Source organism: Aotus nancymaae, unplaced genomic scaffold (assembly GCF_030222135.1).
Source record: "Aotus nancymaae isolate 86718 unplaced genomic scaffold, 86718_ANA_hifiasm-v0.15.2.pri h1tg000067l, whole genome shotgun sequence".
Taxonomy (NCBI): domain Eukaryota; kingdom Metazoa; phylum Chordata; class Mammalia; order Primates; family Aotidae; genus Aotus; species Aotus nancymaae.
The window spans coordinates 17,359,069-17,375,295 of NW_026988482.1; the positions used below are offsets into that span (position 1 = coordinate 17,359,069).

The following is a 16,227-nucleotide window of genomic DNA, read 5'->3' on the forward strand; positions in this document are numbered from 1 at the left end:
CTGGGCATGGTGGCCCACCTGTAATCGTAGCTACTCAGGAGGCTGAGGCAGGAGAACCGCTTGAACCTGGGAGGCAGAGGTAGCAGTGAGTGGAGATCGCACCGCTGCACCCCAGCCTGGGTGACAGAGCAAGACTTTGTCTCAAAACAAAACAAAACAAAACACACAAACAAAAAAATTTATCACTATAAATACTAGAATGCTCTTTGAAAACCTATTAAGACATTTAAATATTCTTCTATGCTATTCTGATCGAAAGAAGGGAAAGATGCATATTTTTTTAAAAAGTTTATTTCTAGCCCTGAAAGAACAAAATTATTGAACAGTCATAAAATACAGCAGTTAATGTCAATGTATAACAATTAAATAATTGAACGGGATTAAATTAAAAATAAAAGGCATTATAAAATTTGAAGACAACAGAAAAGACAAACTACTTTCATTTAATTCAATTTCTATCAAAACAAGAAAAAAAAAAAGCCAATGCATTCCAACTGAAGATGTTATTCCAAACATAACTGTTTCTCTTAATAAAGAATTAAAGTATGCTTGACAGAATTATCATACATTTCTTTCTGCTCTGTCTCGGCAACATTCTAGAAGAGTGAGAAAGACTTCAGTTTATTCAAGGCCAGGCCAGTGCTTGCTGCTTCTTTTTAACTCCAGCCTCGTCTACCACAGCATCTTTGCCAGAGCGTTCAATAAATGTGTTGAGAAAAAAGAATGTGTATATATATTTTTTCTTATATACACACACACATACACTATCAAAAAACTGATTTTACCTGTTTAAATGCCTACTGTGGGAGCAGCGGAGACAGGAAGACAATCTGCTTTTTATATTACTATCAAGTTCCACTATAAAAAACCCCAAAAGAGTATCAATCTGGATTTTAGCTATAATCTACAATGTTACTTTGACACTGACATTTCACTAAATATGGATCTCAGTATATTTAAAAAGATTTAGACTCAAAAATGGATGCAAATTCTTTAAGCAACTTTTTTTTTCTAATTTTAGCTACTACTTGATCAGATCTAAAATTATTCTGGCTAGAATACAGTATATACAAACATGTATTTAAGTGAGCCCTATAAAGAAATACTCATAGGTAGTTTAAAACTGCTTGTTAAAGGCACAGGCTCGTTTAAAACTGGTGGTTACTAAATAAATTGTAAGCAGCTCAACATTTATGTGTTAAAGGGAAGAGAATTAATACTATGTGCCAGGCACTCAAAGATAGAGTCGTATCAGCCTTGGTGTCTTATGCTACACAATTACTCGTTTACTATTCTAGGTAGGATAAAATGTTCAATGTTTCATAGTTTCCCAGTTTTAAACTGTCCCTAAAAGTAGAAGAAAGAAGAAAAAGAGAAGATAACTTTAAGACTACCAGAGAGTCTAAAATATAATAAATAAGTACTATAGTAATACTGTCCTAATAACACAAGAGGACTATTAAAATAACTTTTAGATTTAAATGGGAACTTTCATTCCAGAGTGACAATAAAAGGGGTGAATATAAAAGGCAATTATTTAAAAAACATGAGGCCAGGCGCAGTGGCTCACACCTGTAATTGTAGCACTTTGGGAGGCTGAGGTGGGCAGATTGCCTGAGCTCAGGAGTTGGAGACCAGCCTGGGCAACGTGGTGAGACCCCATCTCTATTGAAAAACATAAAAAATCAGCTGAGTATGGTGGTGCACACCTGTGGTCTCAGCTACTCAGGAGGCTGAGGCACAAGAATCACTTGAACCCAGGAAGTAGAGGTTGCAGTGTGCTGAGATCACGATGCCACTGCACTGCAGCCTGGGTGATAGAGTGAGACTCTGTCTCAAAAAAAAAAAAAAAAAAAGAAAGAAAAAAAAAGAATCTTGATTTAAATTGTTCTTCCAACAAGTTCTGAATGTTTTAAGTTAAAATTAAGAAATCACAATTCTGTGCTTGCTTCGGCAGCCCATATAATAAATCACAATTCTGTTTTGGTTTTACAATTATTTTGTTTAAAAATGACACATTTCAAAATTAACTGAAGTATATTTCTATTGGAGGTTAGTTTATCCAGGTAACTTAAGAATAAACCACAGTGTAGCTCTCTTAATCTAAGAGCCAGGTTGTAATGACAAAAGTCAGTTACCAGCAATGCATGTGCAGGTAACTATCAAAGAAGTTGTAACTATAAATCCCAAACTGCTTCTACCAATTGAAAAGCCCTTTGCAGAGTCACAAGCCTAAAACAAGGCATTGGCACAGTCAATGAATATGGTCTTTGACTTAGGATGGAAGTGCCTTTGAGTGCATGACGGTCACGGTCTTATCTAGTTGGTTTTCTATTTCATTGGTAGCATCTTCTTTATCATAATCCATCTAACTGTTTATGAAGAATGTTAAAATTTGAAACTCCAGTGGCATTGCAGCTTTCTACCAGGAATAAACCAGTTTCTGTAATTCAGTAATAGCTGTAGAAGGCCAATATAGTCCAGAGAGAAACGAAATCAAGAATTATATTGAAAACAGAGACCATTAAGTGCTCTAAATATGTTTCATTAATTATTTTACTCATTTTTCTGAAAACTTTCCTGCTTTATCAATACAAGACAGTCACTTCTCTCCTTATAATTGTATCTTAACATAGATATAGTGGGAATAAAATAATGGAAATAAAACCCTGCTGGTTTCCCCAATGTACACTACAACAGCAAAATTATTTTTATTCATGATTTGTACGACTGCAGGGTGGCAAGCAAGGGTGAAGTTAATGGGTGGAAGGGCATGGTGGGAACAAAATGCCAGAACCAAACCACAGATATTTGAACAATACCTGCTCCAAAAGCAAAACAACAAATAAAGGAGAGGAGAGGAGAGAGGGAGGGGAGGAGAGAAGAGAGGGCACTCAAATAATTAATGCTACAGGTCTCAGACCTTTTAGAATCTTTAAAAGAAAGAAATTATTGCTATTAACACGCACATATCATTTTTCTTTCTCCAGTTTTTTACATTAATATTCTCTACTTATTTGAAAAAAAAAACCAAAAAACTAAAGTAACTCAACATCTCAAATGATCTATAAATTCACCAAGAAATATACTCTGTCACTTAAGCTCTCAAAGATAATAAAACACTGATAATGATCCCGGACAATGAGACTTCCACAAATGTCTGTGGTTGATTGGTTATCAGCTGCTCCTCCGTAACACTAACATTTCTCTTTCATGAATATAATCTTGTCTCACTATATCAGAGCTCACCAAGGTTCACATCTCTCACTCTGCTTCTGCTAGTCCCAAATATTTTTCTCCTTTAAATGGGGGTGAAAAAAGCTAATTTTAAATTCTGAAAATTCACTGGTTATTATATTATTTGCCCTGGGAGGGGGGTATGTGTGAGGCGAGAGAGGATTAATGAAAAACAAAAAGAACAAACCTAAACCTAAAATTGCAACATATACAGAAATTTATTTCCAAAATGAAGGGGAAAAAGGAGAGAAGAGGAAGGCAGTGGCACTAACCAGTCGTAAAGCCCAGGTTGGAACAAGAACACATCACTTTGGCTCCTAGAGCCAAACCTGAAGAGAAAACAGGCAGAAGGGAAGATAAAATTGGAAGAATTGTATAGTCAATGGGAACCCTTTTCTATCTCAATGATTTAGTTATAAATATAGATTATTAGTCTTCTCTCTATACATGTAACAAATGCCAAACTTACTACCACAAAATTTCTAAAACTGACTTTTTCACATTTGTTAAAAAAGGTAAAAATCACATGCTTTTCTTCCCTTCCTTCAGGTCAAGTTCTGAACTAAAATATTACATGTAACAACAGCTGGTCCTAACTTTTACACAAAGTGAAACTATATAGAGCTCCTTTGCCAACATAAGGAGCTACATAATTTCTATTACACTTGCCTAGGCATGAGAAACTCAAAAGCAACTCAAAAGGAGGAAGTTAAGGAAAAGGAAAGCTATGAATGAGAGAAAGACTGGCAGATGAAACAAATACTCTGAAAAACTCAAATCTGCCATTCAAGTATTAGAAATACCCCAAATGGGACAATGAATGGGATCTATTACAACAAAATCAGCAAAGTAAAATGCAAATCTCACTCATGATAAATGGCTCTGATAGGCTGTTTGCTGAAAGACCTAAGGCTAGTGATTCAGTCCACAATTCCTTTTGGACCCTCAAGAAGGGGTTCATATGAAAGTCATAATTTTCTTTTTGCAATTTTCTCTTGGTTGTCTTCAGAGAATAGTTATTTGCTTCTTTCATCCAGGTTATGCAGACCATTTCTTTAAACCCAAGAAAGAGTAATAATTTTCATACACTAAAAGGCTTCTTTTAGAAAATGGAAAAAAGAATATGCGGCCACAGCAGTGATGTTAACGGTTACTCTTCATTGCTTCTTTAGCTGCCATGATCAGTGGTGTCAAGCTAGATAACGGTTTGGCCAGTTTCAGGAAAGGATGCTGCCAGAAAGAAGGGGAAAAATAAATGTATAAGTGCCATTCATCAGGTCAGAAACAAAATAATTCTGTTCAATTAAGCCCCAAACACTACTTGTCTATCATAATTTTTTAAATAAACTAAACACATATTTCAATACCTTCATAAGACTAACACAATCAATGCATTACTTTTAGAGTTGAATAAAAGCAGAATCATTTTAGTCTGACAAATATACACATGCCAGCAATAAACAGGTCTGAGGACTGATAATATGCACAAACTGCACATTATGTTATTGTCAGAATTTTATTCCCAGCAGAAGAAACCCTAAATTGTGGCAGCTGCCATACTGCTGGTGATCAGTGAATAGTGAAATCTAATTATTAGCCCTAAGAAAATTTTCTGTTGGTTATCAAAAAAGTCAACTATTCCACAAAATGAAATCCTTTTAAAATTTACCTGTAATAATTCTTTGGCTGAACCCCTTTTTTCCACATCCATTTCCAAACATCGATTTAAGAAATCCCGAAATATTGGGGAAAGTTTCTCTGGATTCTGAAGTTCTGGGGTTCCATTAGTTGCTATTAGGTACAAGGCCTAAATAAAAAAGAACATCTTTGACATACTTAAGACAGCTCAACAAAGTCATAGAGCACTCTATAAAGTTTATGGACCTCTTAATCTTCTTTAAAGAAAATCGCCATAAATACTAAACTGGGGTTATCATTATTTCATTTAAATTTAGATTTGATACTTTCCTCTTATTTTTAGATGTTACACGTCCCTAAGTTATTTTTCCAAAAAAAGATTCACGTTTTTTTTTTGGTTATAAATGCAATATACATTGCTTTTGTTTTGTTGAGACAGAATCTCACGCTGTCACCCAGGCTGGAGTGCAGTGGTGCAATCTTGACTCACTGCAACCTCCGCCTCCCGGGTTCAAGTGATTCTCCTGCCTCAGCCTCCCAAAGTGCTAGGATTACAGGGGTGAGCCACTGTGCCTGGCCCATATTGCTTTAAAAAAAAAAAAAGCAATGTTAATAATTAAAAATAACCGCAATCTCACCATTGACCATCCCGTTCAGTTTTCTCAATTTTTTTTTCAAGTCATACATATCATTTAAAATAATGAGATTCAGGCCAGGCACAGTGGCTCATGCCTGTAATCCCAGCACTTTGGGAGGCCGAGGAGGGCAGATTACCTGAGGTCAGAAGTTTGAGACCAGCCTGGCCAACATAGTGAAACCCTGTTTCTACTAAAAATACAAAAAAATTAGTTAGGCATGGTGGCGCGCATCTGTAATCCCATGGAGTGCATCTGTAATCTCCTACTTGGGAGAGTGAAGCAGGAGAATCCCTTGAACCTGGGAGGCTGAGGTTGCAGTGAGCTGAGATTATGCCACTGCACTCCAGCCTGGGTGACAGAGTGAGATTCTGTCTCAAAACAAAAACCAAAAACCAAATTATCCCAGGTCATCATTATTAGTAACTACCTAGATCTAGAAAATTACTGTAATGACAAGTAAATATTGCCTTATATGAATGTTTTCTAATTTAATCAACTCCCTTTAGAAAATCCTTACATAGCTTGGATTATTTAAATTACATTTCTAGAAATTGAATTATTATTTTTATTTATTTATTTATTTACTTTGAGACGGAGTTTCGCTCTTTTTACCCAGGCTGGAGTGCAATGGCGCGATCTCGGCTCACCGCAACCTCCGCCTCCTGGGTTCAGGCAATTCTCCTGCCTCAGCCTCCTGAGTAGCTGGGATTACAGGTGCGTGCCACCACACCTGGCTAAGTGTTATATTTTTAGTAGAGGCAGGATTTCACCATGTTGTTCAGGCTGGTCTCGAACTGGATTTCTCATTATGGGTTGCATTTTCCTGCTCCTTTGCCTATCTGGTAAACTTTGACTGGATGTCTGGGTGCTTGCTGGGTCCTGGCTATTCCTATATTCCTACAAATATTCTTCCCCCGCCCCATCAGGCAGATAAAGTCTCGTTTTATTTTAATGACTGATCTATGTAATTACCTAGAACCACTGTGTACAGATGAGAGGGATACTTTTATTTCATAGTTTTTTTCCTCCTGGGACAGTCTTAATGGTTTTCTCCTTCTAGGCCCAGAGTACCTTCATGGAACTATAGGGCTTTTCTGGTCTTAGACCCATGTGCCCTGGCCTGGTCAACCAGAAGCTTCATGAGGCCTTGTCTATCTTCAGCTTGGAACGAGTTCTGAAGAATCTGCTTGTTTTTAAACACGTTCCCCTTCACTTCATATACCGGCTCTGATACATGTGAAGGTCAATCTTCATAGATTCACAGTGTCTTCTTAGCAGCCAGGGCAGAATTCTCATCTTCCTCATCCAGGTTCTTTCTGGCATTTGTGCATTAGCAGTTATGCCCATATGCTTGTGGGACAAGGTGGATTTTTTTTTTTTTTTTGAGACGGAACCTCTCTCTGTCACCCTTCAAGCGATTTTCCCACCTCAGCCTCCTGAGTAGCTGGGAATACAGGCATGTGCCACCACCCTTGGCTAATTTTTGTATTTTTAGTAGAGATGAGGTTTCACCATGTTAGGCTGGTCACGAATTCCTGACCTCAAGTGATCCCCCCACCTTGGCCTCCCAAAGTCCTGGGATTACAGGAGTGAGCCACCTCACTCAGCCCAAGGTGTTCTGAAGCCTGAGCACACTCCTGGCTGTGGGTGCAGCCTTGAAAATATTCTTCAGCTTTATACAAGAAAGCAGTTAAGTTACTTGAGAACAGATTCTGTTGGTCTTTTCTCTCATAATACATCCAGAATCACATCACTTTTTACCACCTCCACTGATCCCGTCCTGGTCTAGGCTATCATCACTGTTTGCCTGAATTATTACATCAGCCTCCTAACTGGTCTTCTGCTCTGCCTCCGCCTTCCTCAAGAATCTCTCAACAAAGTAGCCAGAGCAATCCTACTAAAACCTAAGAAGAACAATTTACTCCTCTGCTCAAAACTCTCAAACAGTTTCTCCATTAGGCCTCAAGTAAGAGCCAGAATCCTTTCAAAGGTCTTAGAAGGCACGACAGTCTGGCCTGGTTTCTTCACAGATGGACCACATCTCTTGCTGTCTGCTCAGTGTGCTCCAGCTATGCTGCAGTCCTGCATGATCTCTGAAAACACCAGGAACACTCCTGCTTTAGGGCTTCTGCACTTGCTGTGTCTTCTGCTTAGAATGCTTTTCCCTTAGGTTAAGTGTGTCCATATGTCACCTCAGTAAAGCCCTCCCTATGCACTCTTTTGATTTAATTTTATAATTTATTTTTATTGTATTTTTTTGACAGGGCCTAGCTGTCACCCAAGATGGAGTGAAGTGATATGACAGGAACTCAGTGCAACCTTATCTTCCTTGGGCCCAAAAGACCCACCCGCTGAGGCAGGACAGTCCCAATTAGCTGTGACTACAGGCACACACTACCATGCTTGGCTAATATCTAAATTTTTTGTAGAGACAAAGGTCTCACTATGTTGCCTAGGCTGGCCTTGAACTCCTAGGCTCAAGCAATCCTCCTGCCTTGGCCTCCCAAAATGCTAGGATTACAGGCGTGAGCCACTGTGCCCACCTCTCCAAGCACCTTTTGAAAGTAAACACCCTAACCTCTTTCCTGCCAGTCTCAGCACTTGAGAGCCCATTATTTAATATATTATAAATTATTCTGATTTATTTTCTTTCTCTCTCTTCTTCCACTAGAATATAAGGAATTTTTATGGGTTCTTTTAGACAGCACTTTGAATAGTGCTTAGCACATGGCAGGTATTCAAATCAATACTGGCTAAATGAATGAAAGAAATTAGAGGGCTTTAAACATTGTTCTGAAAAGTGGTCTAAGTTAATCATCTCTGTAGAAGTACTTTAAGTGCCCACATAAACCGGAATATTTGGCAATGGGATGGAAGCATTCAGGAAACAGAGGGCCGAATCTAATGCCATCTGTTGTTTGGCTTCTTTCACTTGGCATAATACTTTCAGGGTTCAATGCTGTAACACATATTGGCACTTCCTTCCTTTCTATGACCAAATCATATTCCACTGTTCACCAGGTTTGAATTATTTTAGTGGAAATAATTAAGATGCATGCAGGTTTTTGTATGAATATATGCTTTTAATTCTTTTGGCTCTGTACCCAGCAGAGGAACTGCTAGGTCATTTGGTAATTCAGTATTAACTTCACACAGAATTGTCAAATTGGTTTCCAAAGCAGATGTACCATTTTATATTTTGCAATGAACGAGGGTTCCAGTTTCTTTATATTCTCTCCAACATTTATTACTGTCTTTTTTAGTATAGCCATTCTGAAGTGTTATCTTGTTGAGGTGGGTTTTTCTGGTTTGTTTTTGTTTTTTTTTTTTTGAGATGGAGTCTCACTCTGTCACCCAGGCTGGAGTGCAGTGGTGCCATCTTGGCTCACTGCAACTGACACCTCCCAGGTTCAAGCAATTCTCTTGCCTCAGCCTCCGATTGTTGAGGTTTTTATTTATATTTCCTTAATAACTGATAATGTTGAGCCACATATGGTAATTTAAAAGAAGGAGAAGTGGCTGGGCATGGTGGCTCACACCTATAATGCCAGCACCCTGGGAGGTCAAAGCGGGTGGATCAAATGAGGTCAAGAGTTTGAGACCATCCTGGCCAACATGGCAAAACCCCGTCTCTATGAAAAATACAAAAATTAGTTAGGTGTGGTGGCGCATGCCCGTAGTCCCAGCTACTCAGTAGGCTGAGGTGGGAGGATCGCTTGAACCCGGGAGGTGGAGGTTGCAGTGAGCCGAGATTGCGCCACTGCACTCTAGCCTGGGCGACAGAGTAGGACCCTGTCTCAAAAAAAAATAATAATAAAATAAAATAAAAGGAGAAGATTTAGAGACAGAGAGGTGCTCCAAACTTCATATGTAAAATACGAAACAACACAGCTTACTACTAACTACTAAAAACCTACAAATTCTTATCTAACACATTAACTACGTAAATCAGAGAGCAAATGATTTTTAGACGCGGAGTTAGGGGCAGAAACTAGCTTTTATCAATTTTCTACCTTAAATTCTTGGACAGTGCCTGGCACATGCAAATTCTAAATAAGTGTTCTAAAGAAATATACTTAACAAGGCTGGTGTTTAATTGATCTTACCCTCAAGGGATTTTCATTGAGGTATGGAGGCTCTCCTTCTACCATCTCAATAGCCATGATACCCAGAGACCATATGTCAACTTTAGGGCCGTAAGCTTTCCGTGTAACCACCTCTGGTGCCATCCAGTATGGTGTTCCGACCATGGTACTGCGTTTGCTCTGCTCAGGGGTGATCTGGGCACAGAAACCAAAGTCAGCTACAAAACAAAACAAAACAGCTAGAGTTAATGGTTTCCATGGATGCTTTTAGCAAAAGAGTTCACTTCAGATGATGTAATTAATTACATTTTGACTATTCAGCCTCTTGCTTTTAAAGATCTTATTAATAAAGTAAATCAGAATGAGTTCAAAATATTTTCGTGATGCAACATTCTCTCATATTTTACTTTTACTTGCCACAAGCAGAGCCCAAATTATCAGGAGGCCTTTTATTCTGAGTAATTCATTCTATCCTAAAAAATTCAATAAAATTGAAAGAGGCCTAAGAAAAATTAAAGGAAAGGTAGACACCAAAACTAAATGCAGTGAATCAGACAAAGGTCAGGATGTGGAAACTACTTTGTCTTTTTAATTTTAATTTAAAATTTTTTTTGTAGAGATAGAGTTTCCCTATGTTGCCTAGGCTGGTCTTAACTCCTGGGCAACACAGGGAGTGATCTTCCCACCTTGGCCTCCCAAAGTGTTGGGACTGCAAGTGTCAGCCACCACACCCAGCTGTAAACTAGTCTGGAATAAAACAAACAGAAGCTAGAATCACTAAACATCCATCTCAGCAGAGGGCCTAGAAAAAGAACACACTGAACTGCAACAAGTGGTAAGGTCGTCACCAGCATTATCTTCTCAACCATCTCATTTGTAATGGAGGTACAGATGCCAAGTGTAGTACCCAATGTTAATTTAGTGGAAAAGTCAGGATTAGTATTTAGAATTCTTTCTTATACTGTTAAACCCATTTTACTCCATATGCTAACATTTAGGTTTGTAAGCTTTAGACTGTTTGTTATGTATGTATATATGAATGAATATCTATGAACTCTTTGGTTTATATGACCCAATTAGGATATTCTGTAAACTGTTTTGTAAAATAATTTTTAAAGAGATCTTTCCATATTAGTACATTTATTTGCCTATTTAAAATTTTTTTTATTTTTATAATTTTTGCCACAGGGTTTCACTCAGTCACCCATGCTGAGAGCAGTGGTGCAATTTTGGCTCACTACAACCTCTGCCTCTGTGCTCAAGCCATCCTCCTGCCTCAGCCTCCCGAGCAGCTGGGACTAGAGGTGCCTGTCACCATGCCCAGCTAACTGTTGTATTTTTAGCAGAGATGGAGTCTCGCCATGTCATTCAATCAGGTCTGGAACTCCTGGGCTCAAGCAATCCACCTGCCTCGGCCTCCCAAAGTGCTTGGATTACAGGTGTGAGTCACTGCACCAGGCCTGCCTCATCTTAAAAACTATACAGAATATAAAAATACGTTATATTTATTTAATTATTCCCTTACTGCTCAACACTTTAAGACAGTTTTGGTTTTTCTTTACAATGTTGCAGACAGAATCCTTGTACTTACTGTGGTATTAAGATCAATAATTCCATAGGACAGAATTCTAAAAGAGTAACTGTTAGGTCAAATAATATTTCTAACTAAAATCAGTACTTAAAACAAGCCAGGTACTGTTTAAGTACCTTATAAGAATTAAAATATTTAATCTTCATGGTAACCCTATGAGACAGGTACATTTATTATTACAATTATTCCCATTTTACAAATAGGGAAACTGAAGCATACATATAAAGATAACTTATCCAAGGTTATTCACCTAGTAAATGGCAGAGCCAAAAAAAAAAGTCATCCAAAACTTTGATTCAATTTTATGTGTATTCACCAAAAATGTATGAGAGCTTCCCCATTAAGTTTACTTAAAAATATGCAATCATGGCTGGGCGCGGTGGCTCACGCCTGTAATCCCAGCATTTTGGGAGGCTGAGATGGGTGGTTTACAAGGTCAGATGTTCAAGATTAATCTGGCCAACATGGTGAAACCCCGTCTTCACTAAAAGTACAAAAAAATTAGCGAAGCGTGGTGGCATGCACCTGTAATGCCAGCTACTCAGGAGGCCGAGGCAGGAGAACTGCTTGAACACGGGAGGTAGAGGTTGCAGGGAGCCAAGATCGCACCACTGCACTGCAGCTTGGGTGACAGAGAGAGACTCTGTCTCAAAATAACAACAACAACAACAACAACAAAAAACCAATCATAGCTGGGCATGGTGGCTCATGCCTGTAATCCCAGCACCTTGGGAGGCTAAGGTGGGAGGATCACCTGAGGTTGGGAGTTCGCAACCAGCCTGATCAACATGGATCTACTAAAAATAAAAAATTAGCCAGGCATGGTGGCAGGTGCCTATAATCCCAGCTACTTGGGAGGCTTCGACAGGAGAATAGCTTAAACCCAGGAGGCAGAGGTTGCAGTAAGGTGAGATTGTGCCATTGCACTCCAGCCTGGACAACAAGAGCAAAACTCCATCACACACATACACATATGCAATCTTATATTCTGACCATCTTATTGAATAACTTTTTTTTTTTGAGACAGAGTTTTGCTCTGTTGCCCAGGCTAGAGTGCAGTGGCATGATCTCAGGCTCACTGCAACCTCCACCTTCCACGTTCAAGCAATTCTCCTGCCTCAGCCTCCTTGAGTAGCTGTGATTACAGGCGTGTACCACCATGCCTGGCTAATTTTTGTATTTTTAGTAGAGATAGGGGGTTTCGTCATGTTGGCCAGGCTGGTCTCAAGCTCCTAACCTCAGGTGATCCACCTGCCTCGGCATCCGAAAGTACTGGGATTCCAGGCATGAGCCGCCGTGCCCAGCCGTGATTGAATAACTTTTGGAGTATGTAGTTAAAAAAAAGAGATGTTAAAAAAGGAACCAAACCCTATAGAAGAACAGAAGAAAAGTTTTTGATCTCTTGATGCAAGAAATGCCTTCAATTTTATAGACTTTGAGAGACCTCAGTAAGGGTTCCTGAATCCTTCAGCAGACTAGTTCTCAGAGCCAAGTAGAGATTATAGCCAGCAGAGGAGAGAGGCTTGGGACTTTTTTTTCATAACTCTACCATGTCTGATACAGAAGATAATTAGAGAAAGTGATTTAAATGGGATTAATTTCCCTTGTCATCACTGGGATCAGGGTCACATACCCCTCTCCTCTGAACAGGCCATGCAGTACAAAACTTAAAGGCTGAACAACGTGAGAAAAACTACTGTAACAGATGGCAGAAACAAACCCAAGTTTATCTCTGTAAGACAGCATCAACATTACGACAGTCCCAGACACTACTCCTTAGCACTTTACATTTTAATCCTCCAAAGAATTCTCTGAAATAGGCATATTTCCACACAAACAGATTAAGTAACTTGGCCAAAATTATTCAGAAAGTAGTAGCAGACATGCTAATTAAACCTAGGCTATCCAGTTCAGAGTCCATATTCTTTCTTTATCACTAGATAAGACACTACTTGATAATGTCCTTACTAGTCCTTTCTCTGGCACTGATTAGTTAAAATCCTCAGAGTATCACTCAGTTTTCAAAGGTCTCATCTCTTCCTATATTAAATCATTATTAATCCTTGCACTGCTCAAGAAAAGTTTTTAATTAAAGTCAGAACATTATAATAAATAACAAATACTTATTAATTGTCCAATTGTTACTCACTAAGTTTAACTGATCCTTCCATTCCCAAAAGTACATTGTCACTTTTGATATCTCTGTGGATCACTTGATTAGCATGTAAAAACTCCAATGCCTGTAAACACTGAACAGAAGAAAAACACCTATTAATGAAATAGTCCCTGAAAAGACACATGCAGTAGTTATGGCCTGAGTACTGCTTCTAGTACCCAGCAGAAGACCCTCCCATACTTTCATTTACAAAGAAAAAAAAATCCTCTCTTATATACAAAGTTATGAAAAGCAATTAGATCCCCTCCTTAGAGTTTTATATAAGAAAACAAAATTTTTTAAAAAGTCAGTAGATCCCCTCCTACCCTCTGATCTTATTCAGAGACATTGTTTGGCTGAGTCTGTATAATTTCTTGCCTCTTGGCCAGGTGAGGTAGGCAGATCACTTGAGGTCAAAAGTTTGGGACCAACCTGGCCAACATGGTGAAACCCTGTCTCTACTAAAAAATACAAAAATTAGCTAGGTGTGGCCGGGGGCACTTTGGGAGGCCAAGGCGGGTAGATCACCTGAGTTCAGTAGTTCGAGATCGGCCTGGCCAACGTGGCAAAATCCTGTGTCTGCTACAAATACAAAAAAATTAGCTGGGTATGGTGGCACACGCCTGTAAGCCCAGCTACTCAGGAGGCTGAAGTAGCAGAATTGCTTGAACCCGGGAGGCAGAGTTTGCAGTGACCCAAGACTGTGCCCCTGCACTCCAGCCTGGGTGACATAGCAAGACTTGGTCTCAAAAAAAAAAAAAAAATTGTTGCCTCTTTCAGGTTTAAATGCCTAAAGATATACAACACTTGGTAAACACACATAGGCTCTTCAGAAATCATTTCAACAGGCTGAGTGTGGTGGCTCACACCTGTAACCCCAGCACTTTGGGAGACTGAGGTGGGCAGATCACAAGGTTAGGAGTTCAAGAACAGCCTGAGCAACATGGTGAAACTCCATGTCTTACTAAAAATACAAAAAAATTTAGCCGGGCATGGTGGTGACTGCCTGTAATTCCAGCTACCTGGGGGGCTGAGGCAGGAGAATTGCTTGAGCCTGGGAGACAGAGGTTGCAGTGAGCCAAGATTGCGCCACTGGACTCCAGCCTGGGCAACAGAGTGAGACCCTGTCTCAAAAAAAAAAAAAGAAAGAAAGAAAAAAGAAAAAAATATATATGTATCATTTCAATAGTAATGAAAAAAAACTTGTGATCACTCCCATTTGAATATGAGATACTCAGAAGGCTAATCAACATGAGCCACTGAGAACTGGGTAAAATTCTGGGTGGCCTGGTTCCATTTAGCTGTTCACCAGAGATAAGATGTTCTTCTATGCTGGATTTTATATTAAGCTGTATCTACAACTTGGACATGAATGATTAAAGAATAACTTTCCTCTTACGCCGTATTTCAGAAAGCACTGAATCACAAAGTGAGGATAAACTCCTCCCGTCCTTAAAATTGAGAATGAGATGACATTTTAAAAATCTGCTTATGGCTGGGCACAGTGGCTCATGCTTGTAATCCCAGCACTTTGGGAGGCCGAAGTGGGCGGATCACCTGAGGTTGGCAGTTCGAGACCAGCCTGACCAACATGGAGAAACCCTGTCTCTACTAAAAATACAAAAAAATTAGCTAGGCAATGGTGGCACATGCCTGTAATCCCAGCTACCAGGGAGGGTGAGGTAGGAGAATCACTTGAGCCCGGGAGGCAGAGGTTGCAGTGAGCCAAGATCATGCCATTGCACTCCAGCCTGGGCAACGAGATTGAAACTCCGTCTCAAAAATAGTAACAGTACTAATCTGCTTACTCTGGTGTTTCTGAATATAAACTAAGGGTGTAAGTTAGCTGTGCTTTTATTTCTTACTCCCAACAGAGTAGAACAAAGTCTGTACAACTAAAAATCTCATCCAAAATCTGCTACTAGTCATTCGAGGGAAAACAGACAAATTGGGTATTACCACATTACATTTATCAGGCAATAATCAGATTCAAAGCTCCAGAAAAATACTTGTACAAATAAATAGAAACAAACTTGTCACAATTAAAAAGTTCTGGCATGCAAAAGAAAACCCAAGTGAATGGAATTAGAGGAACTCCCAAAATTAATTTTTGTATCAATTACAAAGAAACGTATTAGAAAAAACAAAATTAAGTATAAATAGGTAAATTCTTGTTTTTTATCAGCTTTTCAGTGACCAAGCATCCATTGTTAAGGAATATCATATTTTACTAATATTCCATTCAAGAGTTATTTCCTCCCTTAAACCAAAGAGTTACTATTCCTCAGTTAGAATACAATTCAGAATTAAAATTTTCAAAGAATATTTTTAACACCTTAATGAAAGATGGAAAAGGGAAATATATATGTATTGTCCTTACACGAACAAAGTTTGTAAATCACTTATGTGTCACTGAAGAACTACTGAAAGCCAAATCACAGAAAACACAATATAGTCTTATAAATTAAAATTTTGCTCTTTGTGACAGTGATTCCTATGTTATTAGAGATTTCAATGACAATAAGCAAATCATTAGCTCAAATCTCATCTGTAGAAAAAGCTTAGATATAGGTGGAAAAACAAAGGCTTATTTTGGCTTAAATTGGCAACTTGGCAGAATCCTACTGGCTTAAGCTAATAGTATGTCTAGATATTCATTAATATAAAGAAATGACCAGTTTTATCACCATTAGTGAAATCAATGAAGGCAGACACAGACTTATTGATACTTAAGGTGAATATGTGTCACACCCAAGATAGTTCTAGTTTCCACTACTGAGTGGTGTATTTCTTTCCTTTTTTTTTTGGAGACAGAGTCTCACTCTGTCGCCAGGCTGGAGAGCAGTGGTGAGTTCTCGGCTCACTGCAATCTCCACCTCCCAG

The 16,227-nt window shown here is 38.9% G+C and overlaps 1 protein-coding gene across 2 annotated transcripts in view; it reads right to left on the reverse strand.

Annotated features, from left to right (window-relative positions):
- Positions 1 to 273: 273 nt before the first annotated feature.
- PAK2 (p21 (RAC1) activated kinase 2) overlaps positions 274 to 16,227 on the reverse strand; it is an 85,895-nt gene continuing 69,941 nt past the window's right edge. For both annotated transcript variants that reach the window (XM_064366962.1, XM_064366963.1), the window contains 4 exons: positions 13,339 to 13,438; positions 9,620 to 9,816; positions 4,907 to 5,044; positions 274 to 4,467 (listed from right to left, as the gene is read on the reverse strand). In XM_064366962.1, coding sequence (XP_064223032.1) covers positions 4,381 to 4,467; positions 4,907 to 5,044; positions 9,620 to 9,816; positions 13,339 to 13,438 — 522 coding nt within the window. In that variant the 3' untranslated portion in view covers positions 274 to 4,380. The remainder of the gene's footprint in view (positions 4,468 to 4,906; positions 5,045 to 9,619; positions 9,817 to 13,338; positions 13,439 to 16,227) is intronic.